The sequence below is a fragment of the Macaca nemestrina genome, chromosome 19, assembly GCF_043159975.1.
Source record: "Macaca nemestrina isolate mMacNem1 chromosome 19, mMacNem.hap1, whole genome shotgun sequence".
NCBI lineage: Eukaryota > Metazoa > Chordata > Mammalia > Primates > Cercopithecidae > Macaca > Macaca nemestrina.
In genome coordinates this window covers 45082870-45109281 of record NC_092143.1, presented here as the reverse complement: position 1 = coordinate 45109281, position 26412 = coordinate 45082870, and the positions used below count along the sequence as shown (strand labels likewise).

Sequence of the window (26412 nt, the reverse complement as noted above, 5' to 3'; positions counted from 1 at the left end):
TGGCTTTCCTTGCACTTCTGTCAGTATCAAAGGAGAATATCGTCCTCCATCTGGTGAGCATATTAACTGATCCTGTTTACATTTGCTTCTAAGAGTTGGAGGCGTTCCATGTATTAGATTAATCCAATCAACAAATATTGAGCACCTATCAAAACACTGAGGTAAAGGAGCGAAGAATCCAAAGTCCTTCCTTGCCCAGAGAAGGTTTATCGCCTAGTGAAGGAGACAGATAAGCTACCTCTGCCAGGCAGTGAGATAACTGCTACAGTGGAGGGAAGCACATGCTACTAAGATAGCTCCTGACAGAGGAAAGGACCCGGAGCTGGGGAGGGCAGGACTGATGGGAAAGTGTTCCTGGAGAGGTGGCTCTTAACCTTGGCCATGTATTAGAAACATTTGGAGAGACTTTAAAAGATTGCCAACCCCAGAACACAAACCAGTCTTATTACGTTAGAACTTCTCATGCCCTAAAGCAGTGATCCCCGAAGAGCAGCATTAGCACCCCCTGGGAATCTGTTAGAAATCCCATGCCATATCTACTAAACCAGCCCTCAAGGGAATTTCAATGCAAACTAAAGTCTGAGCAGTGGTTCTGAAGCTTAAACAGGCATCAGAATCCTTTTAGGGTTGCTTAAAATACAGATCGTTGTATATAAAGTGTACTGAGACCCAGACTGCTAGGTCACCCCCAGAGGTTCTAGTTCCGTAGGTCTGCGGTGGGGACCAAAAATATGCATTTCTGACTGGTTGCCAGGGTGCACAATTAATGAGAACCACTGTCCTAGAGGAAAGGATAGCCAAATTGGAATCTGAAAGGTAAGAGGTGGCAAGCTGAAGGATGTGGATAATGGGATGAAAACATATTCAATGATACTCAAGCACCAGCTACATGCCAGGCGCTGCTCTAGATGCTAGGACTCCTGGAAGGAACACAGCAAAGTCCCTCTCTCAGCTTACCTGTCCAGCAACACAGACAATAGACATTGTCTGAAAGTGACAAATTCAATGAAGAGCCTCCTACACTCTTTTCCCCCCTCACACTTTCCCCCCCCAGTGTGAGGGGGGGGGAAAAGGAGTGTAGGAGGCTCTTTGAGTCAGGCAAGAGCTCTCTGTGAAGACAACTATGGCAGACTGATGTTTGTCCTACAATATCCCTTTTTCCCATCTTACAAAGCAGAATGTGAGCAGGGCACATGGCAACCCAGAATTAGACTACATCTCCCAGCCTCCCTTACAGTTCTGAGACCACAGGGCTGTTACTACCAATGAGATGTAGGCATTAATTTGGAACTTACAGGAACCTTTCTGAGGACGATTAGCCCTTTGTCCCTCCTTTTCCTCCCTTCCTCCATCCTGCTGCTTGGTTTGTGAATGCTGCTAACTTAGACCGTAAGGACAAAGAACATGTCCCGGGACTGGCAGAGCAGTAAGCCAAAAGGAACCATGGTCCCGTAAGACAATGGAGCAGAGCCTGTTTACCAGTCCTGGATAGCAAATACATGTCTCGATTATTTAAGCCACTGACAACTTGGGTTGTCTTGGTATTTGTGGCGGAACCTAATACTAGTTCAATGGCTTTTAAGTAGAGCCCTAAAAGAAATAAGGGAGCAAAGCATGTAGATATCTGGAGGAAAAAGCATTCCAGGAGGAAAAAACAACAAGGGTAAAAGCTCCTGATGTGTGGTCATACTCAAGAGTATTTGAGGAACAGCAAGGAAGCTAGGGTGCCTGGAATAAAGGGAGAATGTTAAAGACGAGGACAAGGAGGTATTGATGGAGGGTTCAGATGACAATAGGGTTATTTTTAAAGTAAATAGTCGTTCATTCATATAAAATATGTACATAACCATGTACATTTTGAAGAATAAGGAAAACATCTTTGTAATCACCACCAAGGTAAGGAGAATGTTGCCAGGACCTGGAAGTCTTCCTCTGTGGCTCCTCTTCCCTGCCCCAGAAGCAACCACTATCTCCAATTTTTTTATAATCAGCACGTAGCTTTATTTTATAGATGCAAAACCTATATCTATTTCTCCTGATGAAACCGCTGGGTCTACTGGGTGTGCACATGCATAAATTTACTAGATCATGCCAAACTTTTCCAGAATAGCTTATTCTACCATAGTGAATTAAAGTTCCCTTTGCCCCGCATTCTCAGTGCTTTTATATTTCAATTAAAAGTGTGTAATGACTGAAATGTACACTTTAAAATGGCTGGTGGTAAATTTTATGTGTCGTACAATTCAGACATAAAAGTGTGGAATGGCATCTGTTTTTCCCTGATTACTGAGATTAAACACTGTTTTACGTTTATGAAAATTTTCAGATACCTCCTATGTGAACTGCCTATTCAGTCTTTCATCCATTTAACATTTCACAGCCCAGCTGGGTGCAGTGGCTCACTCCTGTAATCCCAGCACTTTGGGAATCTGAGGTGGGCAGATCGCTTGAGCTCAGGAGTTTGAGGCCAGCCTGGGCAACACGGTGAAACTCTGTCTCTACTAAAAATACAAAAACTTAGCCAGGTGTGCTGGTGCATGTCTGTGGCCTGAGTTACTTGGGGGGCTGAGGTGGGAGGCTGCAGTGAGCCGAGATTGTGACACTGCACTCCAGCCTGGGTGACAATGAGACTCCATCTCAAAAATATATATATTAAAAAATTTTTATAGTCTGTCTCTTAATTCACAGGAAAATTTTGCATTTTCTGAATTCTAGTCCTTTGTATGATGAATGTTGCCAAGTATCTCCTCACAGCATATTATAAGCCTTTTCACTCTTTATGGTATCTTTAGAGGAAACTTTTTTTTTTTTTTTTTTTTAAACAGTCTCCCTGTCAACCAGGCTGGAGTGCAGTGGCCTGATCACAGCTCACTGCAGCCTCGACTTCCCCAGCCCAAGTGATCCTCCCACCTCAGCCTCCCAAGTAGCTGGGACCACAGGCATATGCCATCATGCCCAGCTAATTTTTAAACTTTGTAGAGACAGGGTGTCCCTATGTTACCCAGGCTAGTCTCAAACTCCTGGATTCAAGCGATCCTCTTGCCTTGGCCTCTCAAAATGCTGGGATTACAGGTGTGAGCTACCTTACCCAAAGTAGGAGGCAGTCTTTAACAGAGTAAAATCATAAAATTAATGCAGAAAAAGCATTTGATATAATTTAGCATCCATTTTCCTACGAATAGGAGTGAATCGTCTTACCTGATGAGGGTTATCTCTTAACTACATTAATCTGTTAACAAAACATTGCATTCACAGTTATTTTAATTTATTTATTTATTTTTTGGAGACAGGCCATGATGTCCAGCCTGCAGTTTTTCTGATGTAAAACCATCATTAAATTCCTGGGATAAATCCAACAAATCAATATTTTGTTATCCTTTTTAAAACTTCATGTTCAGTTTGCAAGTATTTCAAATTTTTATAACTGTAATATCAGTGATACTAGCTTACATTTTTTCTTTTTCATACTATCCTTGTTGAGTTTGGCATCAAGGTTATGAGCTGGAGAGCATTCCATTTTTTCCTTCTTCTTAAAATGAGCGAGGGAGTATTCCCCACCCTCCTCCCCTGAACCACCTCCCCACTCACAAACGGCTTTCGGTTAAACAGCAGTTACTCTCTTTGAATGTATGAAGAACTCACTGGTGAAGTAAGCTGAGCCTGGAGCTCTCCTTGTGGGCAGAGTTGTCCATTCATTCAATTGCTTTACATGACTATAAGACATTTAGATTTTCAATCTCGAGTCAATTTTGGGTAAATTATACTTTTCTATTACATTCACTCCAACTACATTTTCGACTTTATTGGCATAAACTTGTACATATCTTTATGTCTTTAATGGCTACAGCATCTCTAATTATGTTTCGGTTTTGATTACTGATGGTTAATATTTGTTCCTTCTTTTTCTTGATCAGTTTCACCAGTTTGTATTTTTATTAATCTTTCCAAATAACCACTTTTAAGTATTATTTGTTTCATTTATTCATACTCTTATTTTTTCATTTTTAAAACTTACCATGGTACTCTTACTCTAGCAATACAGATGTTTGTCTCATCCATTTTCAGCCTAGCTTTTCTAACACATATTAATACACTTGAGGTTATGAACTTCCCTCTAAATAATACTCTAGTTGCCCCCCCACCAAAGTTTTGATACATCGTGTTTTCATTGTCATTCAATTATAAATACTTTCCATTTCCAATATATCTTCCTCTTAAGGTTATGAGTTACTTAGAACCACGTTCCTTAAGTTCCAGACATGACATTTTTCAAATGATCATTTTACCACTGAACTTTAGCTTAATTCCACTGTGGTGAGAGAACATGCTTCTGTATTTCCAGTCTCTGAAATCTGAAATTTACGGCCTAGTATTTAATAAATGTCCCACCTGTACTCAAAATGTATATTCTACAGTTGTTCGATATAATGTTCCACATGTTCACTAAATCAAGCTTGATAATGTTCAATTCATCTATACATTAATTTTTTTCTATCTATTGCAACGGGAAGTGTGTTACTATTTCCTGCAATGACTGGAATTTTTATTCTCCATGCAGTTCTGACATTTTCTACACTATGTCTTTTGGGATATTATTACTAGGTGTGTATAATATTTTATTTATTTATTTTGAGACACAGTCTGGCTCTGTCACCCAGGCTGCAGTGAAGTGGCACAATCTAGCTCACTGCAACCTCCCACCTCAGCCTCCTGAGTAGCTGGGACTACAGGCACATGCCACCACACCCGGCTAATTTTTGCATTGTTTTGTAGACAGGGTTTAGCCATGTTGCCCAGGCTGGTCTCAAACTTTAAGATAGTTTTATCTAGTAATAATTCTGTGGCTGTTTTGTTTGATACTAATATAACTGCATCAGAATTCTCTAGGTTACAATTTGCTCAGTGTAGCTTTTGCTATCTTTTAAATTTCAACATTTATTACTCTTATGTTTTATGTCTTTTATAAACAGCATATTATTTAATATTTGATCATCTTTGTCTCATAACTGGAGCATTTAGTCTATTTTCACTTAGTGTAAAAGTGAAACATGCAAGGACAGATGAAAACTAGAAAAGAGTCAAAGGCAAAAGCTAGAAATCAAAACACCATCACAGAAACGAAGAATCCCATTAATGAGCTCAACAGACTGGACCCAGCTGAGTAAAGAGCTGATGGACTTGAAGAAATGTCAGTAAAAACCGTTAAAACTGAAATGCAAAGAGGAAAAATGAAAAAATGCACAACAAAATATTCAAGAGCTATGGGACAGTTACAAAAGGTGTAATTCACAAATGGGAATACTAGAGGGAGAAGAAAGGGAACAGAAGAAATATGTGAAATAATAACAGAGAATTTCCCAACATTAGTGATAGACAGCACACCACAGATCCCAGAAATTCTGAGAACACCAAAAAGGGTAAATACCAAAAAAGTCTACACTTAGGCATATGATATTCAAACTGCAAAAAAATCAAAGAGAAAATCTTCAAAGAATCCAGAAGAACAAAACACTCTACCTATACAGGGGCATAAATAAAAATTACTTTGTACTTCTTTTCAGAAACCACGTAAGCAATAAAAAAGGAGTAACATATTTAAACATCATACCAGAAGTCTTAGCTAATGCAGTAAGATAAGACAAGGTATGCAGACTGGGAAGAAAGAAAACTTTCTTTACAGATGGGATGATTATTATGATTATGAAGAAAATCCAAAATAATTGATGGGGAAACTTCTGGAACTGATAAATGATTACAGCAAAGTTGGAGAATACAAAGCTGATATACAGAAGTCCATTGCTTTCTTATATATAAGAAATGAACAGTTGGAATTTGAAATAAAAACACAGTATCATTCACAATGGCCTAATTTACATTAGTATTTCATTACCAAATGCAATACTTAAGTATAAACCTAACACAATATATACAAGATCTACATGAGGAAAATTATAAGACCCCAATGAAAGAAATCAAAGGACTAAATAAGTAGAGAGATATTCCATGTCTATGAATAAGAAGACAGTATCATCAAGATGTCAGTTCTTCCCAACTTTATCTACAGAATCAACACAGTTCCAGTCAAAATCTCAGCAAGTGATTTTGTGGATTCCAACAAACACAACAATGACGAACAATGTCTGAGGACTGACTCTACGTGACTTCATGACTAACCATAAAGCTATAGTAATCAAAACAGTGTAGTATTGGCAAAAGGAGAGACAAACAGATCAATGGAAAAGAAAAGAGAGCTCAGAAATAGACCCCCATAAATACAGTCAACTAGTTTTGTTTTTGCTTTTTTTTTTTTGAGATGGAGTCTCGCTCTGTTGCCCAGGCTGGAGTGCAGGGGCATGATCTTGAGTCACTGCAATCTCCACCTCCCAGGTTCAAGTGATTCTCCTGCCTCTGCCTCCTGAGTAACTGGGACTGCAGGCACGCACATCACCACACCTGGCTAATTTTTGTATTTTTAATAGGGACGGGGTTTCACCATGTTGGCCAGGCTGGTCTCGAACTACTGATGTCAAGTGATGAGCCCACATCAGCCTAAGGTTCTGGGATTGCAGGCACGAGCCACTGTGCCCGGCCCTGATTTTTGACTAAGGAATAAGGCAATAGTAAAAAGATATCTTTTCTCCACATGCTGCTGGAACTGGAAATCCATATGTAAAAAAATAAATCTACAAACAGACTTCATACTCTACACAAAAATTAACTCATATTGGATCAAAGTCCTAAATGTAAGAGTTAAAAACGATAAAACTCTTGGAAGAAAAAATGAGGGTAAGTCTTCATGACCTCGAATTTGGTTGGCAGTGGATTTTTAGATATAAAACCAAAAGCATGAACAACAAAGAAAAAGGCAGATTTGGAGACTTCATCAAAATTTATCTGTGCTTCAAAGGATAGTATCAAGAAAGTGAAAAGACGATCCACAAAATGGGAGAAAATGTTTGCAACTTCATATTTCTTAATGAAGGCCTTTATCTACAATATATGAAATACTCTTACAACTAATAAAGTCAGATAGCCCAATTAAAACACAGGCAAAGGATCTGAATAGATATTTCTCCAAAGAAATACACAAATGACCAGACCGGGCACAGTGGCTCACACCCGTAATCCCAGCACTTTTGGAGGCTGAGATGGGCGGATCACTTGAGCCCAGGAGTTTGAGGCCATCCTGGGCAACCATCTGTACCAAAAAATAAAAAAAAAAAAAATTAGCTGGGCATGGTGGAAAAAAAAAATTAGCCAGGTGTGGTGGTGTGCACCTGTAGTTCCATCTACTCAGGAGGCTGAGGTGGGAGGATCACTTGAACTCAGGAGGTGGAGGTTACAGTGATTGAGATCATGCAACTGCACTCCAGGCTGGGTGAAAGAATGAGACCCAGCCGGGCGCGGTGGCTCAAGCCTGTAATCCCAGCACTTTGGGAGGCCGAGGCGGGTGGATCACGAGGTCAGGAGATCGAGACCATCCTGGCTAACACGGTGAAACCCCGTCTCTACTAAAAATACAAAAAGAAATTAGCCGGGCGTGGTGGCGGGCGCCTGTAGTCCCAGCTACTCCGGAGGCTGAGGCAGGAGAATGGCGTGAACCCGGGAGGCGGAGCTTGCAGTGAGCCGAGATCGCGCCACTGCACTCCAGTCTGGGCGACAGAGCGAGACTCCGTCTCAAAAAAAAAAAAAAAAAAAAGAATGAAACCCTGTCTCTAAAAAAAGAAAGAAAAAATACAAATGATCAATAAACATATGAAAAAAAATTTCAACATCATTTGATAAATGATCATTAGAGAAACACAAATCAAAACCATAATCAGATAATACTTCCAACCCACTAGGCTGGCTGTAATAGAAAATGGTAATAACAAATGGTGAGAATTGAAGAAATTGGAACCATCACACATTGCAGGGGAGAATTTACAACGGTGAACAGTCACTTTGGAAAAGCCTGGCAGTTCCTCAAAATGTTAAACATGGAATATATACAACCCAACAATTCTACTCCTAGGTATATACCCTACAGAAATGAAAACCTATGGATACAAGCACATGTAAAAGCACATGTATATGAATGTTCACAGCAGCATCACTTATCATAGCCAAACTGTGGAAACAATCCAAAAGTCTATCAACTAGTCAATGAATAAACAAAGCATGGTATATTCATTCAATGTTGTTGTTATTCGGCCATAAAATGGAATAAAACACTGATAGATCTACAGCATGGATAAATTTTGAAAACATTAGGCTAACTGAATAAAGCCAGTCACAAGATCACATATATGATTCCATATGAAGTGTTCAGAACAAGCAAATACCTAGAAACAGAAAGTAGATTAGTGGTTGCCTAGTGTTGGGAAGTGTAGTTCAATGAATGGGAAGTGACTGCTAATGGGTATGTAGTTTCTTTTTAGGGTAAGAATAATGAACTAAAACTTATCAGGGTGATGATTACACAATGCTGTGAAAAATACTACAAAAGCAATAAACCGTACACTTTATTTTTATTTATTTATTTATTATACTTTAAGTTCTAGGGTACACGTGCACAATGTGCAGGTTTGTCACATATATATAATTGTGCCATGTTGGTGTGCTGCACCCACCAACTCGTCAGCACTCATCAACTCGTCATTTACATCAGGTATAACTCCCAATGCCATCCCTGCCCCCTCCCCCCTCCCCCCTCCCCATAATAGGCCCCGGTGTGTGATGTTCCCCTTCCAGAGTCCAAGTGATCTCATTGTTCAATTCCCACCAATGAATGAGAACATGCGGTGTTTGGTTTTCTGTTCTTGTGATAGTTTGCTGAGAATGATAGTTTCCAGCTGCATCCATGTCCCTACAAAGGACATGAACTCATCCTTTCTTATGGCTGCATAGTATTCCATGGTGTATATGTGCCATATTTTCTTAATCCAGTCTGTCACTGATGGACATCTAGGTTGATTTCAAGTCTTTGCTATTGTGAATAGTGAGCAATAAACATACGTGTGCATGTGTCTTTACAGCAGCATGATTTATAATCCTTTGGGTATATACCCAGTAATGGGATGGCTGGGTCATATGGTATTTCTAGTTCTAGGTCCTTGAGGAATAGCCATACCGTTTTCCACAATGGTTGAACTAGTTTACAATCCCACCAACAGTGTAGAAGTTGTTCCTATTTCTCCACATCCTCTCCAGCACCTGTTGTTTCCTGACTTTTTGATGATCACGATTTGAACTGGTGTGAGATGGTATCTCATTGTGGTTTTGATTTGCATTTCTCTGATGGCCAGTGATGATGAGCATTTTTTCATGTATCTGTTGGCTGTATGCATGTCTTCTTTTGAGAAATGTCTGTACATATCCTTTGCCCACTTTTTGATGGGGTTGTTTTTTTCTCATAAATTTGTTTGAGTTCTTTGTAGGTTCTGGATATTAGCCCTTTGTCAGATGAGTAGATTGCAAAAATGTTCTCCAATTCTGTAGGTTGCCTGTTCACTCTGATGGTAGTTTCTTTTGCTGTGCAGAAGCTCCTTAGTTTAATTACATCCCATTTGTCAATTTTGGCTTTTGTTGCCGTTGCTTTTGGTGTTTTAGACATGAAGTCCTTGCCCACGCCGATCTCCTGAATGGTATTATCTAGGTTTTCTTCTGGGGTTTTTATGGTTTTAGGTCTAACATTTAAGTCTCTAATCCATCTTGAATTAATTTTCATGTAAGGAGTAAGGCAAGGATCCAGTTTCAGCTTTCTACTTATGGCTAGCCAATTTTCCCAGCACCATTTATTAAACAGGGAATCCTTTCCCCATTTCTTGTTTTTCTCAGGTTCGTCAAAGATCAGATGGCTGTAGATGTGTGGTGTAGATGTGTATTATTTCTGAGGGCTCTGTTCTGTTCCATTGGTCTATATCTCTGTTTTGGTACCAGTACCATGCTGTTTTGGTTACTGTAGCCTTGTAGTATAGTTTGAAGTCAGGTAGCGTGATGCCTCCAGCTTTGTTCTTTTGACTTACCTGTCTTGGCAATGCGGGCTCTTTTTTGGTTCCCTATGAACTTTAAAGCAGTTTTTTCCAATTCTGTGAAGAAAGTCATTCGTAGCTTGATGGGAATGGCATTGAATCTATAAAATTACTTTAGGCAGTATGGCCATTTTCATGATATTGATTCTTCCTATCCATGAACATGGTATGTTCTTCTATTTGTTTGTGTCCTCTTTTATTTCACTGAGCAGTGGTTTGTAGTTCTCCTTGAAGAGGTCCTTTAGATTCCTTGTAAGTTGGATTCCTAGGTATTTGATTCTCTTTGAAGCAATTGTGAATGGGAGTTCATTCATGATTTGGCTGTTTGTCTGTTACTGGTGTATAAGAATGCTTGTGATTTTTGCACATTAATTTCGTATCCTGATACTTTGCTGAAGTTGCTTATCAGCTTAAGGAGATTTCAGGCTGAGATGATGGGGTTTTCTAAATATATAATCATGTTATCTGCAAACAGGGACAATCTGACTTCTTCTTTTCCTAACTGAATACCCTTTATTCCTTTCTCTTGCCTGATTGCCCTAGCCAGAACTTCCAACACTATGTTGAACAGGAGTGGTGAGAGAGGGCATCCCTGTCTTGTGCCAGTTTTCAAAGGGAATGCTTCCAGTTTTTGCCCATTCAGTATGATATTGGCTGTGGGTTTGTCATAAACAGTTCTTATTATTTTGAGATACGTTCCATCAATACCGAATTTACTGAGAGTTTTTAGCATGAAGGGCTGTTGAATTTTGTCAAAGGCCTTTTCTGCATCTATTGAGATAATCATGAGGTTTTTGTCTTTGGTTGTGTTTATATGCTGGATTGTGTTTATTGATCTGCGTATGTTGAATCAGCCTTGCATCCCAGGGATGAAGCCCACTTGATCATGGTGGATAAGCTTTTTGATGTGCTGCTGGATTCGGTATGCCAGTATTTTGTTGAGGATTTTTGCATCGATGTTCATCAGGGATATTGGTCTAAAATTCTCTTTTTTTGTTGTGTCTCTGGCAGGCTTGGGTATCAGGATGATGCTGGCTTCAAAAAATGAGTTAGGGAGAATTCCCTCTTTTTCTATTGATTGGAATAGTTTCAGAAGGAATGATACCAGCTCCTCCTTGTACCTCTGGTAGAATTCGGCTGTGAATCCGTCTGGTCCTGGACTTTTTTTGGTTGGTAGGCTATTAATTATTGCCTCAATTTCAGAACCTGCTATTGGTGTATTCAGGGATTCAACTTCTTCCTGGTTTAGTCTTGGGAAAGTGTAAGTGTCCAGGAAATTATCCATTTCTTCTAGGTTTTCTAGTTTATTTGCATAGAGGTGTTTATAGTATTCTCTGATGGTAGTTTGTATTTCTGTGGGGTTGGTGGTGATATCCCCTTTATCTTATTGTGTCTATTTGGTTCTTCTCTCTTTTCTTCTTTATTAGTTTTGCTAGCGGTCTAACAATTTTGTTGATCTTTTCAAAAAACCAGCTCCTGGATTCACTGATTTTTTGGAGGGTTTTTTGTGTCTCTATCTCCTTCAGTTCTGCTCCAATCTTAGTTACTTCTTGCCTTCTGCTAGCTTTTGAATGTGTTTGCTCCTGCTTCTCTAGTTCTTTTAATTGTGATGTTAGGGTGTCAATTTTAGATCTTTCCAGCTTTCTCTTGTGGGCCTTTAGTGCTATAAATTTCCCTCTACACACTGTTTTAAATGTGTCCCAGAGATTCTGATATGTTGTATCTTTGTTCTCATTGGTTTCAAAGAACATCTTTATTTCTGCCTTCATTTCGTTATGTACCCAGTAGTCATTCAGGAGCAGGTTGCTCACTTTCCATGTGGTTGAGCGGTTTTGATTGATTTTCTTAGTCCTGAGTTCTAGTTTGATTGCACTGTGGTCTGAGAGACAGTTTGCTATAATTTCTGTTCTTTTACATTTGCTGAGGAGTGCTTTACTTCCAACTATGTGGTCAATTTTGGAGTAAGTGTGATGTGGTGCTGAGAAGAATGTATATTCTGTTGATTTGGGGTGGGGACTTCTGTAGATGTCTATTAGGTCCCCTTGGTGCAGAGTTGAGTTCAATTCCTGGATATCCTTGTTAACTTTCTGTCTCGTTGATCTGTCTAATGTTGACAGTGGGGTGTTGAAGTCTCCCATTATTATTGTATGGGAGTCTAAGTCTCTTTGTAAGTCTCTAAGGACTTGCTTTATGAATCTGGGTGCTCCTGTATTGGGTGTATATTTAGGATAGTTATCTCTTCCTGTTGAATTGATCCCTTTACCATTATGTAATGGCCTTCTGTGTGTCTTTTGATCTCTGATGGTTTAAAGTTTTATCAGAGACTAGGATTGCAACCCCTGCTTTTTTTTGTTCTCCATTTGCTTGGTAGATCTTCCTCCATCCCTTTAATATGAGCCTATGTGTGTCTCTGCATGTGAGATGGGTCTCCTGAATACAGCAAACTGATGGGTCTTGACTGTTTATCCAATTTGCCAGTCTGTGTCTTTTAATTGGACCATTTAGTCCATTTACATTTAAGGTTAATATTGTTATGTGTGAACTTGATCCTGTCATTGTGATATTAGCTGGTTATTTTGCTCGTTAGTTGATGCAGTTTCTTCCTAGCATTGATGGTCTTTACATTTTGGCATGTTTTTGCAATGGTTGGTACCGGCTGTTCCTTTCCATGTTTAGTGCTTCCTTCAGGATCTCTCGTAGGGCAGGCCTGGTGGTGACAAAATCTCTAAGCATTTGCTTGTCTGTAAAGGATTTTATTTCTCCTTCACTGATGAAACTTAGTTTGGCTGGATATGAAACTGTGGGTTGAAAATTCTTTTCTTTAAGAATGCTGAATATTGGCCCCCACTCTCTTCTGGCTTGTAGAGCTTCTGCTGAGAGATCTGCTGTTAGTCTGATGGGCTTCCCTTTGTGGGTAACCTGACCTTTCTCTCTGGCTGCCCTGAACATTTTTTCCTTCATTTCAACTTTGGTGAATCTGACAATTATGTGTCTTGGAGTTGCTCTTCTCGAGGAGTATCTTTGTGGCGTTCTTTGTATTTCCTAAATTTGAATGTTGGCCTGCCTTACTAGGTTGGGGAAGTTCTCCTGGATGATATCCTGAAGAGTGTTTTCCAACTTGGTTCCATTTTTCCCCTCACTTTCAGGCACACCAATCAGACACAGATTTGGTCTTTTCACATAATCCCATATTTCTTGGAGGCTTTGTTCATTTCTTTTTCCTTTTTTTTCTCTAGCCTTCTCTTCTCACTTCATTTCACTCATTTCATCTTCAATCATTGATACTCTTTCTTCCAGTTGATCAAGTTGGTTACTGAAGCTTGTGCATTTGTCACGTATCTCTTGTGTCATGGTTTTTATCTCTGTCAGTTCGTTTATGGCCTTCTCTGCATTGATTATTTTAGTTATCCATTCTTCCATTCTTTTTTCAAGATTTTTAGTTGTTTTGCACTGGGTACATAGTTCCTCCTTTAGCTCTGAGAAGTTTGATCGACTGAAGCCTTCTCCTCTCAACTCATTAAAGTCATTCTCCATCCAGCTTTGATCTGCTGCTGGTGATGAGCTGCGTTCCTTTGTAGGGGGAGATGTGCTCTTATTTTTTGAATTTTCAGCTTTTCTGCCCTGCTTTTTCCCCATCTTTGTGGTTTTATCTGCCTTTGGTCTTTGATGCTGGTGACGTACTGATGGGGTTTTGGTGTGGGTGTCCTTTCTGTTAGTTTTCCTTCTAACAGTCAGCTGTAGGTCTGTTGGAGATTGCTTGAGGTTCACTCCAGGCCCTGTTTTCCTGGGTATCAGCAGCAGAGGCTGCAGAAGATAGAATATTGCTGAACAGCGAGTGCTGCTGTCTGATTCTTGTTCTGGAAGCTTCATCTCAGGGGTGTACCCTGCCGTGTAAGGTGTGAGGTGTGGGTCTGCACCTCAGTTGAAATGCAGAAATCACCCGTCTTCTGTGTCACTCGCGCTGGGAGCTGGAGGCTGGAGCTGTTCCTATTCAGGCATCTTGCTCCCGACTCTAAACCGTACACTTTAAATGGGTAAACTTTATCTGTGTTAGGGAGTTGAAATGTGTCACACCATTAGGGGGAAAAATATATATACATATATATGTATGTATGTTGGAATCCCGACCCTTCATTCCTCAGAATGTGACCTTACTTGGCAATAAGGTCTTCATAGGGGTAATTTAATTAAATGAGGTCATTAAGGTGGATCCTAATCCAATATGCCTCTTGCCCTAACAAATAGGGGAAATTTGGACACAGACAAACATGCATAGAAGGAAGACTATATAAAGAGACACAAGGAGAAGACTGCCACCTACAAGCCAGTGAGAAAACCTGGAACACATTCTTCCCTACGAGTCCTTAGAAGGAAACAACCCTGCTGACACTTTCATTTCAGACTTGTAGCCTGCAGATCCTGAGACAACACATTTCTGTTAAGACACCCTATTTGTGGAGCTTTGTAAAGGCAGCCCCAGCATATATGTAAAGCTATATATGTAAAGCTTTACGTGTGTATATATACACACACACACAGCAATCCACATACTGTGTGTATATATACATATATACATGTATACATATGTACGTATAGCTATACACAAATGTACTTTACATATATATGTATAATCACACAAAGGAACATGAATATATACATATACACACACATAAACAACTTATAAGAAAGTCACTTCAAATACAATGGAATAGTTAAATTGCAAGTAAAAACTGTTCCAGACACCTGATTAGCAAAACAAAAAATCATGGCTAGTGGAATATTAATAGTTGAGCATATCAAGCAATGTAGGTCAAGTGGCTGGGGGAAATGCCACTGACCGGCAAGATTACACCTACATTTCCAGGGTAGAGAGAAGAAAATGAGTTCCCAAAGGTAGAAAAAGACATGTTGGCACAATAACCAAGAAATGGAAGAGACTGTGTCAACTGCAGATGTTGAAGCTAGTAAACATCAAGCCCAAGAGACCTGGCAATTAGGAGCACATTTGACTTCAACAAAAATTAATTCCAGGAGTGTGAGGGCAGCTGAGATTCTAGCAAGTAAACTACCTGCCAGCAACTTCAGGAGATTACCCCTGCCACTCTGTGGCACCAATGTGACAAAACCCCAACCTTGAATAAATCCAGCCTCTGACTTCTTCCACAACTATGGCTTCGACAATGGGCATTACTGAAGAAAGCTCTGCCATTTAGCTATCACTGCAAGTCTACAGTGTCCAACTCACCTCTAGTCCATTCTCTGATTCTCCAGGATTGCTATTTGAAACTGGCTGTTATCCTCATACATCATCCTTACCTCCTCCTTGCTTCTGGAACCAATCACGTCAATCACATGGTTCTCAAAGACATCAAAGTCAAACCACTAAGTAACTCTTTTAACTCTCTGCTGTTCAAATGACACACATGCCTATGTCCATACCCATCCCTTCATCTGCCTTTGATCTGGATACCACTGAAATTGTTCTTGATGAAATTACCAGATACGGCCTGGTTAAGAAAGCCAAAGGAAGACAAAAATTATCATAATTCCTCACTTATAAGATGCATATTCATCCCTCCTCAACATTTTAATAGGATACATATTGAAGTACTTTCATTGACCATGAAAGCAATGGGTCATAGTTTAGCGTTTTTCTTTAATGTCTTACAATCAGGCACTTAGATTCAATCAAATATGGTGTTGTTTTAAATGAAAGCTTTTTTAAAAAATGGATACTTACCTTTTTAGGTTGTATCAGCAGCTTTTAACTCCAGTAACCACTTGCTTCTTGAAATACTCTATTTTTTGGCCTCTGTAATACATTATTTTCCTTCAGTCTCAGCTGATCCTTCTTGATCTCCTTGTGTTCCTTTTCCAGTCTTTTTTTCTCACTCATCAACTCCTCTGGATGAATTCATCCACTTTGATAGTTTCAGTGCTACTACCCATCAATTGTGGGGTATGTCTATAGTTTGTCAAATAGCAGGTGGGCATGTCTTTCAGAAATCAGGTCAACTGATTTTTGTTCCAGTTCCAAAGTATTGAGTCTAATAATGATTTGGGTCAGGTGGCTAGCCATAAGAGACCGAGGATAAATTATATTTACAATTATATTGTATCAGTGTGGTGTACCTGACCCAGATAAGGTGGTCCTCAATACTTAACCTAGAGTAGATCATATGAAGAATTTCTCCAGCCTTTTATACACAGTAGGGTGGGTCTACAAGGAGTTGCTTACACTTTCAGGTTTAATACAACACCTATTCCCACATTATTATCCCCACTGTGCACTGTTCTACCCACCCCTTGTTAATGGCCCTTGCCCCTGTAAGTTTTTGGAGTTCAGAAGGTGAGTACGCTGCCTTCCAACACCTCAGTATCCATCTCCTGTACCAATCACCCTAAACATGCACCTCCTTCTGTTTTCTTCTCTTGGTGAATGCTTACCGCTGAGGCATTATATATTCCAAAGGTATTGAATTTCCAGTCATCATAAGTCAAGTGCAAATGGTTATCCACTATTTCTTCATCCACCAATATTTACTGGGTACCTTCTATGTACCACATATCATGTTAGGCTCTGGGATGCAAGTTAAAAGTTATCACCCCTGCCCTCATGGAGCTTACAATCTAGCAGGGGATACAGACAATATGCAGGGATTATTTTACATATTAATAGTGTATGAACAGGGTACTGTGATAATAGTTAGGAAATACTTGCTTTTTAGATAGAATGATCAAGAAAGGCCTTTGAGAAAGTAGTTAAAAACTGGATTTGAAGCCTGACTCCTCAATTACCAGCTGCACGACCTTGGACAAGTAAGTCACTCATCTGCTCAGAATCTGTTTCCACATTTGTAATATGGAGATAATCATACCATACTCAACAAATTATCATTACTACTAATGATCATGAAAACTCTTCAATGCCTCATCACTGTTTTACAAGGCCCTTCACGATCTATCTATGCATATTTCTCAATATTCCTTAGCAAACTTTCAGCAATTCTAAACATTTTCAACCCTCTTTTTGGACAAGCTTTTAATCAATTCACATTTCTCTATATTACTTCTATCAAATCATTGAGGTGCCTCATTTACATGCTCTTGTAGCACCCTATACTTTGCCTTTTACCATTAACATTGTAATCTCCCTATTTCACATCTCTGTTGATGCTACTGGAGCACAACTTTGGTGGGGACAGGAACCTGTCTTGTGTTTCAAGTGCCTGATACAATGCCTGGCACCTAATATAATCTCAAATACTTGATGACTGAGACCATCTGTAAGCCAAGAAAAGCAGCAGTAGAGAGGTGAGAGACATGGAGATAAGAGAGGGGAAGTCTGACAGGGTAAGGTCCTGAAGATGAGAGGAGGAGACCAGAGTCAAATGCCCATGTGGCTGAGTTGACCTTAAAGGCCTACTTCATTCTCTGAGACTGGAAATAAAAAAGGACGGAGGTGGTCATAGGTGGGGAAGAAATCATGCTGATGGACTGTCCCTTCTGTTTGAATTAAGCAGCAAAGCCATCTTCTGAGAAGGAAGTGGTCTGAAAAGAGAGCAATAACATTTGTTATAACTGATGAGCATGGGCAAAGGAACTATGCTAAGTCATGTCAGAGGATGGATAGGTGACTGAGATTTGTTCAAGGCTGCAATAATGAAAGAGCAGTCCAAGCTGGACAAGTAGCAAAGAGGAAAACAGAAGGTGTGATTCAGCAGAAGAAAATGTTGGAGGTAAAGTAACCAAAACCTCACAGACCAACTTGGATAAATCACCTATAGAATGCTGAAGATAATGAGAATGACCAGAATCAAGGATGGCAAGGAACCCTGTGAGCCAAAGAGTCCAGCAAATCAAGGGGAATGATTAGGCAGTTATAAGACTAGACGCAGCTGATAGTGTAACCTCTTAGCATGAGCCTCAGAGGCAGAGATTTTTGAGAGGCATTAACGATGGAGTAGGGGGAAGGACAGCAACCACTGTATCTTGAGATATGTAGAATGTGAACACAGCCCACGCTGGTGTGAGCTGTAGGGGATGGCAGGTGGCAGCCAAATTTGTTATGGGCAAGGCAGTGAAGAGAAAAATCAAAAGAAAAGGCTAAGATGTAGCCAAGAATGGCCTAGGAAGGGATCAGTAACTAGAATATAATACAGAATGGAGATAAGTGAAGACAAAAATGGATGACAAGGGAGGTTTGTACTTTTATTTAAAAGACTGCAGAAAGACCAGGAATGAGCCTCACGGATGCTTCCTTTCTGAAATCCCATGCTTACCATTCAATTCATCACTGTCTCCCATACGTGATTCATCTTCACTCTAAACTGCCTCCTGTCTCTGTAAATAGTGCCATTAACATCCAAGTTACCCAGGCTTGAAAAATGGATAAAAAATGGACTCAATCCTTACTCATATATCCAGTCACTGAATCTTGAGTCTTCCTCTGAAGTGGCTTCAGCATCCACTCCTTCCTTATTACTCTGGCCATCCTCTGAAACCAGTTCTCATGATTTTAAGTCTAGATTCCCATACCAGTCTCCTAGGCAGCAGAGCTAATTAATGTCACTTCAGTTCAGGCAGAGAGCTTTTGGGGTAAGTCTGGGTCAGACTCCCAAGTCCACTACTCATTCACTGTGAGCTTGGAAAACCTATCTAAACCTGTTTTATTTGTAAAATGGGGAATAACACCACTTTCCTCTGAGGAGCTATTCCAAGAATAAGACATTCTTTTACCCTGTTTTATAACAGGGTAACACTCTTTGTCATTTAAAAGAATTACGCTTTGAGAACACAAACTAAAGTTTTTAAAAGCCATTCAGAAATAGGAAGGTTTGGGAAATGATTGGCATTTGCCAATCAAGAAAATGTTGTACCTCAAACATCTGAAGATAGCAATCTGTTTTTCCTTTCCCCGCAGCTACCATTATTGGAAACATAAGGGAATAGAAAGTGAAAATAGGCATGTTTGCCTGTTTTTATAGTTTTTAGCCTTACCACTTTTCAGTTTGGGGACTGAATGCCTTTGACTCAGTAGATTCTACTGGCTTTGGGGAGCTCAGAAAGGCCATAATTGGGCCTACAGGAAGAGGAAAAAGAGAGCTGACCTCTAAGGGCAGGCCTTAGGTACAAGCGGCTTTTTAAAAAAAGTGACAACACTTTTGAACTAAAAATGGAAAATGTAGTCTGACAAAGAATATTTGTGCAACTTTACAGTGCAAGTAAAATCACGTGAAAAGCTTGGATAGCCATATGCAGGTGTTTCTGGAACATGTCAGATTGTGTGTGTGTGTGTGTATAATTTTTTTTGGAGACAGAGTCTTGCTTTGTAAGTGTAGTGGCACAATCTCAGATCACCGAAATCTCTGCCTCCCAGGTTCAAGCGATTCTCCTGCCTCGGTATCCCAAATAGCTGGGACTACAGGCGCCCTGCCACCACACCCAGCTAATTTATGTATTTTTGCTAGAGATGGGGTTTCACCATGTTAGCCAGGCTGGTCTCCAACTCCTGACTTCAGGTGATCCGCTCGCCTCGGCCTCCCAAAGTGCTGGGATTATAGGCGTGAGCCTCCGCGCCCGGCCCATGTCAGATATATTTAAAACTAAGAAAGCCTGGGAAAATCTCTGCCAAAGATCTCCAAGTCAGTTAACCCTGTTCCACAGGGTCAGAAGGGCAGAGTGTCTTAGTGCAGATGCCTGCATAAAGATAAAATATTTCATGTTCTTGGAAAATATGGCTAGACCACTCTTCTCATACCATCCAGCTGCAGTATAAATTAGCATACCCATGTGGAAAAGTGATATGAATCAACAACTACAAAAGTGTTCATATACCCTTGACCAGAAATTCTACTTCCAGTATCTATCCTAAGAAAATAATTTATGCACAAAGACATTCACCATGGCATTATGAGATACAATCTAAACTGTTCAAAATAAGGACAGGTTTTATGAATCATGGCACATCCATAACAACGGAGTACCATAAAATTAATAATAGTTGACACAGTTTTTAATGACATGGAATAATGCTTGTAGATTGAGGGGAAAAACCCCAAGATACAAATTACACTGAGAATGATGAAACTATGTAAAAATATACAGAAGTAGCAAAGACACTGGCAATGAATATGCAAAAATATCAAGTGATTTTTTTTCTGGTGACAGAATTATAGGCAATTGTTATACTTTTCTGTATTGTCTAAATTTTCCGCAATAAGCATGTACTACTTACATAAACAGAAAAAACAAACATTATTCAACCAGGCAAGCATTAACGAATGGACATTGTATACAGCTTTATTTCTTTCTTTTAGGAATTGCAGGTTCCTAACAAAGTGGGGGTGAGGGGGGTGTTACAAACCAGTCACTTGGCAGGAACATTAGACTCCAAAAGCAGAGAAATGCTTAATTTTCTTCTACCTGTTTCACCACATTCATGTAGAATTGTAGTAAAAAAGATGGTGAGTCAGGTTGAATCATCAATCTAAATGACAACTTAAAGCTCCCAAATCACATGAACCCAGGACCACTAAATCTAATGTCAGACATGTTTAAATGGTGCACTGCTCTACATTTTTCTATGATGAAAAGAGCTAGAAAATAATGGTAATGTCATTATGACATTCCATGAAAATGGAGGAAATCTTGCAGGAAAAATTAATAAAAATGTTTACTAAAGAAAGAATGGTCTGGCTAAGTGCTTTTTTTTTTTTTTTTAAACCAACTGAAGGCCAGAGAAATGAAAGGCATACCTATGAATTAAATTAATGTTTAAAAAAAATTGACTTTACTTAAAATACAAACAAATGTCAACTAATGAATACTTTATTGGCAGAAAAAAAAAGACAACTTGGCTGGAAATGGTGAGTGTCTTGGACTGGTCTAAAGGAAGAACGTCTGAAAGGTCTGAATGTCAAAGTCAGAACAGTCTCTGGTCAATCCTACTTTGCCTAAAATCCAACATTTTACCTTTCTTCAAATTCCTCAAGACTAAGGAAAACTTGCTTTTATACCAAGAATTATGAATCAACCTATACTTGCCATCCCTTACATCGTATTTTCATTCTAGCTTTTCTGAAACACATTACCATATAAATGCCATATAACCTAAATTTACCTCAATGCTTTCATTTTGCCTTTACAATTATCTAAGGACAGATGCCAAGTTTTTATAACTTCAGGCTAGAAAATCCTGAAGTGGCTCACCTAATGGTCAGAAAGTGAGTGAGTGAAAACAGACCTCAGGCACAAAGCTATTTTCAGCACCAATTACACTGTGGGGGATTACCAGAGCAAGAAAAGCCCTTCATAGTTCTAAGTGAAGAAAGATAAAAACATTTTATTTTGGCCGGGCATGGTGGCTCATGCTTGTAAATCCCAGCACTTCGGGAGGCCAAGGCAGGCGGATCACCTGAGGTCGGGAGTTCGAGACCAGCCTGACCAAAATGGAGAAACCCCGTCTCTACTAAAAATACAAAATTAGCTGGGCGTGGTGGTTCATGCCTGTAATCCCAGCTACTTGGGAGGCTGAAGCAGGAGAATCACTTGAACCCTGGAGGCGGAGGTTGCGATGAGCCAAGATTGTGCCATTATACTCCACCCTGGGCAACAAGAGCAAGATTCAGCCTCAAAAAAAAAAAAAAAAAAAAAAATTTGATTTTAGGAGACTGACAATTACAGTTCATTTCCTAAGATAATCTAGGTAACAGCTAAGACAACCCCTCTGAAACTCCCTTATATCTGGTTAAGCAGAAATCTGGGGTAGCAAAATAAACTACTAGAAAGTTAGGGTCTGGATAAGAAACAGTGACCATATTAAAGTCTGATGGCTCAGTAATCATGATGCTGCCATAAGGCCAAAATCATAAAGTACTAATGCTCAAAGACAGATACACAATGTAAGCCCCAACTTCAAGATGATAAACTTCAAAGTGTATTTTTTAAAATGCAAATTGCCTGTATGAAATAAATTAAAAATTTATATGTAATTTCAGTGTAAAACACCAAACTGAACATTAAAACTGTTCACAGAAAACAGGAAAAAAAAAAAAATCACAATTACAAAAGCACAGAGGTATCAGTTATAAGAACCAAGTAAATAAACTAATTTCTGTTAATATTTTCATTTACTTTATAAAACTTTGTTGATTAAATTGGGGAGTCTCTGACAATCTAAAGGGTAACAAAATAACAAATATACATCATTTCTTTATTAATTATGCCACACAAATCAAGTTAAATTTTTTCTATCTGATTACAGAGTCAATAAAAATTGCATCTGTATTTAGAGCAGCAACATAAAACTTTATGAGAAAGAAATATTATATCTGGACCAAAAAACTACAACGTGGGTTGGAAATCTAATGACTAAGAAAGTAAAACTGGCAACTATGTGCAACTACTGCTCGTAGATTCGGGTTTTTCCCCCCCACATCTTTAAAATAAGCAGCCCCCACAAAGGGATAATCCCTTGAATAAGGAGACGATGTAGCCAAAGAAGGGATGATATGGGAAACCACATGAAATTAAATCAACATAAAAAGAATACACAAAGACCATGGAAACTTGAGAAGGTTAAAACTAAAACAAACAAACAAAAAAAAAAAAACAAGAAAAACAAAACCCAAGCAAGGACAAGTAAACTCCTTGGAGCTGAACCAACTCTTAAGTAGTACGCCCCTATTCTAACTGAAATTGATGAGTCCTCACCTGGGCACTTCAGTTTGAGAAATCAATTGGCTGGATTGGCCATTAAAACAAGGACTTCGTTTTTAAGGTAAACCTTAGAGAGAGAAAGCTAAACAGAAAAGTACTAAATCCTTGTGAACTCAAAAATGATTTAGGAAGTCAAATGAAGCAAACTATAAAACTTGGATGAAAATGTTTCTCTAAGAGTAAAATCCAGTTTTCTGTGTGATTTAAAATCAAACCAACACATTACAGAAGAAAATTTTCAAAGTGCACCCAATACAACCTCAGAGATTCCCTGAAGTGTTTGGGGTAGCATGGATTGAGACAGGAAGTGGGTTCAGGCCCATCTTCCCCAACGCTTCTTCACTTTAATTCAAACATTTATAATTCTCTTTTGTCTTTTGTAGTTTCAGGTAAGATTTCGTTTTTAAAAAAGGAAAAAAAAAATCTGATGCTGTCCCTTTTTCTAAGTTTGAAAATCACTGCTGAGACTGAAATTACATTGGTGAGAAATATGATCATCATAAATCTAAAACACATTTTCTATGTCAGTGCTACCAAAATACAAAGTTTCATCAAGTATTTCACTACTATTCTGTAAAATAAATGAGAAAATTAAGTTCTTGGGAAGAAATTAAATTTTGTTATTACCACCTCCCAAAATTTGCTCTTCTGCTGGCTCCAAGATATCAATATTTGATAGTGTGAACAAATTTCTAACAAACATTTCAGTCACACCGTACCCCAAAGACATTTCATTCAATGGCTGCATAGGGTTTCTTGTTTGAGAAGACAAGCCTCAAATTTATAGAAAACTCTAGAATGAAGAATGTACAATTACTAAAAACATAGTAACACACATTATGTCAAGGGCAGAATCTGTATAGTGCTCTTAAACATAATCTCCAATGAAGAGTAGCCAAATCCCAGAACTTCACACAGCATTCATTAGCAAACAACGTCAAAGTGTAAATGATAAGCAGGAAAAAAGCCAAGTAACATAAATGCCGTTTTTCTTTGATGGGATCATGAAGAAAAGTGGAACTGCAGGACGAAGAGTGGAATCCAAGCTTTGGCCACGTACTGAAACTTCATTACTTCAATGAAACAGAACAAATCTCCATGGAAAGGACTCTTTCAGCAAACATTAATTTCTTTCCATTTTTTTTCCTTCACGTAGGTTAAACAGAAGTTGCTGTCATTCTAGAATCACTGATTACAATTTTTTTTAATTAGAAAAAAAGGTTACTTGAATATTTACATAATTTTATTGCTCTTTAACAAAAACTTTTTTCATTGATTTGTAGACTCCATCCATTAATGTATGAAAGTGAAATCCATCTCTCAGGAAGTTAGAGTTATGGCTGAATGTATCTGATGCTGAGAGTACAGCATAATTAAGCAAAATCCTTGCATGTCATTTGGTTCTTGTTGCAGTCTTCTGTGTTCACCTCTCAGAAAGCAAAAGAATCCATCTGACTTTCAATAAATACCAAATTGTTTAAAAAAAAAAAAAAGTTTCCACAGATTAGAGATCCAAGAAAAAGCAGTTCTGATGAATGATTCCCAGAATCAAGTGAGTCCTCCTTTAGTCCAATGAGATGATGTCAGGAATGTTACTTCCACTGCTGGTTATGACCCCTGTCTCACTCCTGCTGCTGGATGAACTAACATGAGTACTGCTTTCATGGGAGCTGGTGGTGGTGACAGACGTACTGCTTGCTGTTAAGGGTGAGGTGAGACTATCCAAAAACATAGGAGGACAGTACTGCTTGAAACAAACAATGATGCCAATGAGGAAGAGGCTACTTGATTTTAAATAAAGAGACTAGAAATTATTAGATATGCATAAGCAATATTCACATATTTAAATCCCGTTGGGATTTAAAAATTGCTCAAAACTTCACATCTTTGGGTGGAAGGTGGCATGAATTCAGCTATTTTACATTATTTAGAGAATGCAGCATATATTCTTGATTCTCTCTAAACTTGTGGAACTTGTTTGCTGACTGCATACAAAGGTAAAAGTATAATGTCAACAATAACTGAAGTCATTTAATACTAAATATTGGCCCTCCAATGACAACTCATACTTAATCTCAAAAAGAATTTGCTCCCTAACTGTATTTAGTTGGGTGTCAATTTCTAAAGAACTGTTGAGCTTACACTGGCATTTTTGCTTAATAACATTTTAAAAAGTATTTGTTAGCCTTTCCCGGTGTGAATTAAGTATCAAACAGACCCTTTATGAAGGTTAAGGCTGACCAGCTGAATGATGGCATTGGACTCCTTTGTACATAAACATAAAATACCTGTGTCATCAGAATGACAACATTCATTCTAAAACACAGACTAGATGGTAGCTAACTATCACAGGATCCTCAGGACAGAAAATTATCTCAGGTAATCACAAAGTTTTGCAATAAATGTTAAAGAAGATCTAATCTAATATTCTCGTGATGCCTGTTTAACACCCCTTTCCTAGTGCTCATATTTCACAAGTTCCCTTACAATCCTGGTTACTGATCCCATCACTGATCCAAACAAGTACAAACCTGAGTGTACTACTCTAATATTAACAGAGGAGTGAAGACAGATGAGCCAAAAGCATTGTATCTGTATAAAATATTTTATGTGAGAAACGACTGCACTGACTTTAGCAAAACAGGAGGTCTTAGTGATATCCTGCAAGAGATGTTTTAAGTTTGTCATTAGTTCAACTGTATGAAAGATCAGTAAGGATATCTGACTCACATTCCCCATTCTCAAGATTATGTAGCTTATCATTAGAGACACTGGATTACGGGAACAGGAATTTAAAAGTCAAGTTGTTTAGACTACATGATTTCCAAGGCTGGTGAATAAAACAGAAACAACAGTCCCAGGTTTAAGTTGCCAGTCAGAGGGACAGCAACAACTAAAATTCAGACTGCCCTTCAAAAGAACAAGTTATTCAACGCTTTGAATAGATAACTGTTTTGGTTCATCAATAAAATGAATGCCACACACAGAGTCAAGGGACATTAGTTACAGGGAGAAGAACAGTTCTTAAAGAGCTTCCAAGGAGCTCTAAAGATAGTTGAATTGTCAGGTATTAAAACTCTTTTCTAAAATCAAATCAATTTCTAACTTTCCATTAAAATTGGGGGGTAAATCTAGAATAAAGCCAAGAAACTTACATTTCATTCCTGCTACCTCTCAGGCAGTTTTTGATTGCCTCATAGGAAAAAGATACTCATTTATGAAAGTAGTCCTAGATGCTACAGTCCTGCCATCAACAGGCTCTGCACTGAATTCTTAGAAGTATTCAGATTGCAGCCACTTAAGTTCTAACCCTGCAACCCTTATTGTAGATACAATGACAAGAATTAAGGGATAATATGGAGGTCAGGTAGTAAAACCTAAGGATTCTATGGCAAACTGTAAGGCCCCACCTCACCCTTCTACTACGGAGTCACCAAATAAGTTAGACCACTGCTAAATATACAAAATAGAGCTATGAAATAAAAACCTCTAGGTTCCAAGATAATTTTTTGTAAAAGAACTGGTCACATAAAAATTAGTAATCCCTTACATCTGAAGAATCCATTTCCTAGAAAAATACAGATACCTTTGCTAGGTACCTTTGTTATATATACTGCTAGAAGGAGGTCAACACCGAATGACAAGAAATTCCTCAGTCTGCACAGAAATTTCTGGCGCT

General features: G+C 38.8%; 1 protein-coding gene across 10 annotated transcripts in view; it reads right to left on the bottom strand.

Annotated features, from left to right (window-relative positions):
• LOC105499676 (protein inhibitor of activated STAT 2) overlaps positions 1-26412 on the bottom strand; it is a 165272-nt gene that overhangs the window by 37247 nt on the left and 101613 nt on the right. For 6 of the 10 annotated variants that reach the window (XM_011772466.3, XM_024786866.2, XM_024786845.2 and 3 more), the window contains one exon: positions 20300-24480. The exons of 2 other annotated variants lie outside the window; for them this stretch is intronic. In XM_011772466.3, the coding sequence (XP_011770768.1) occupies positions 24298-24480 (183 nt within the window). In that variant the 3' untranslated portion in view covers positions 20300-24297. Of the gene's footprint in view, positions 1-20299; positions 24481-26412 lie in introns of those variants that run through there. 2 more of the 10 variants (XM_071085411.1, XM_071085414.1) reach the window with 2 other exon arrangements.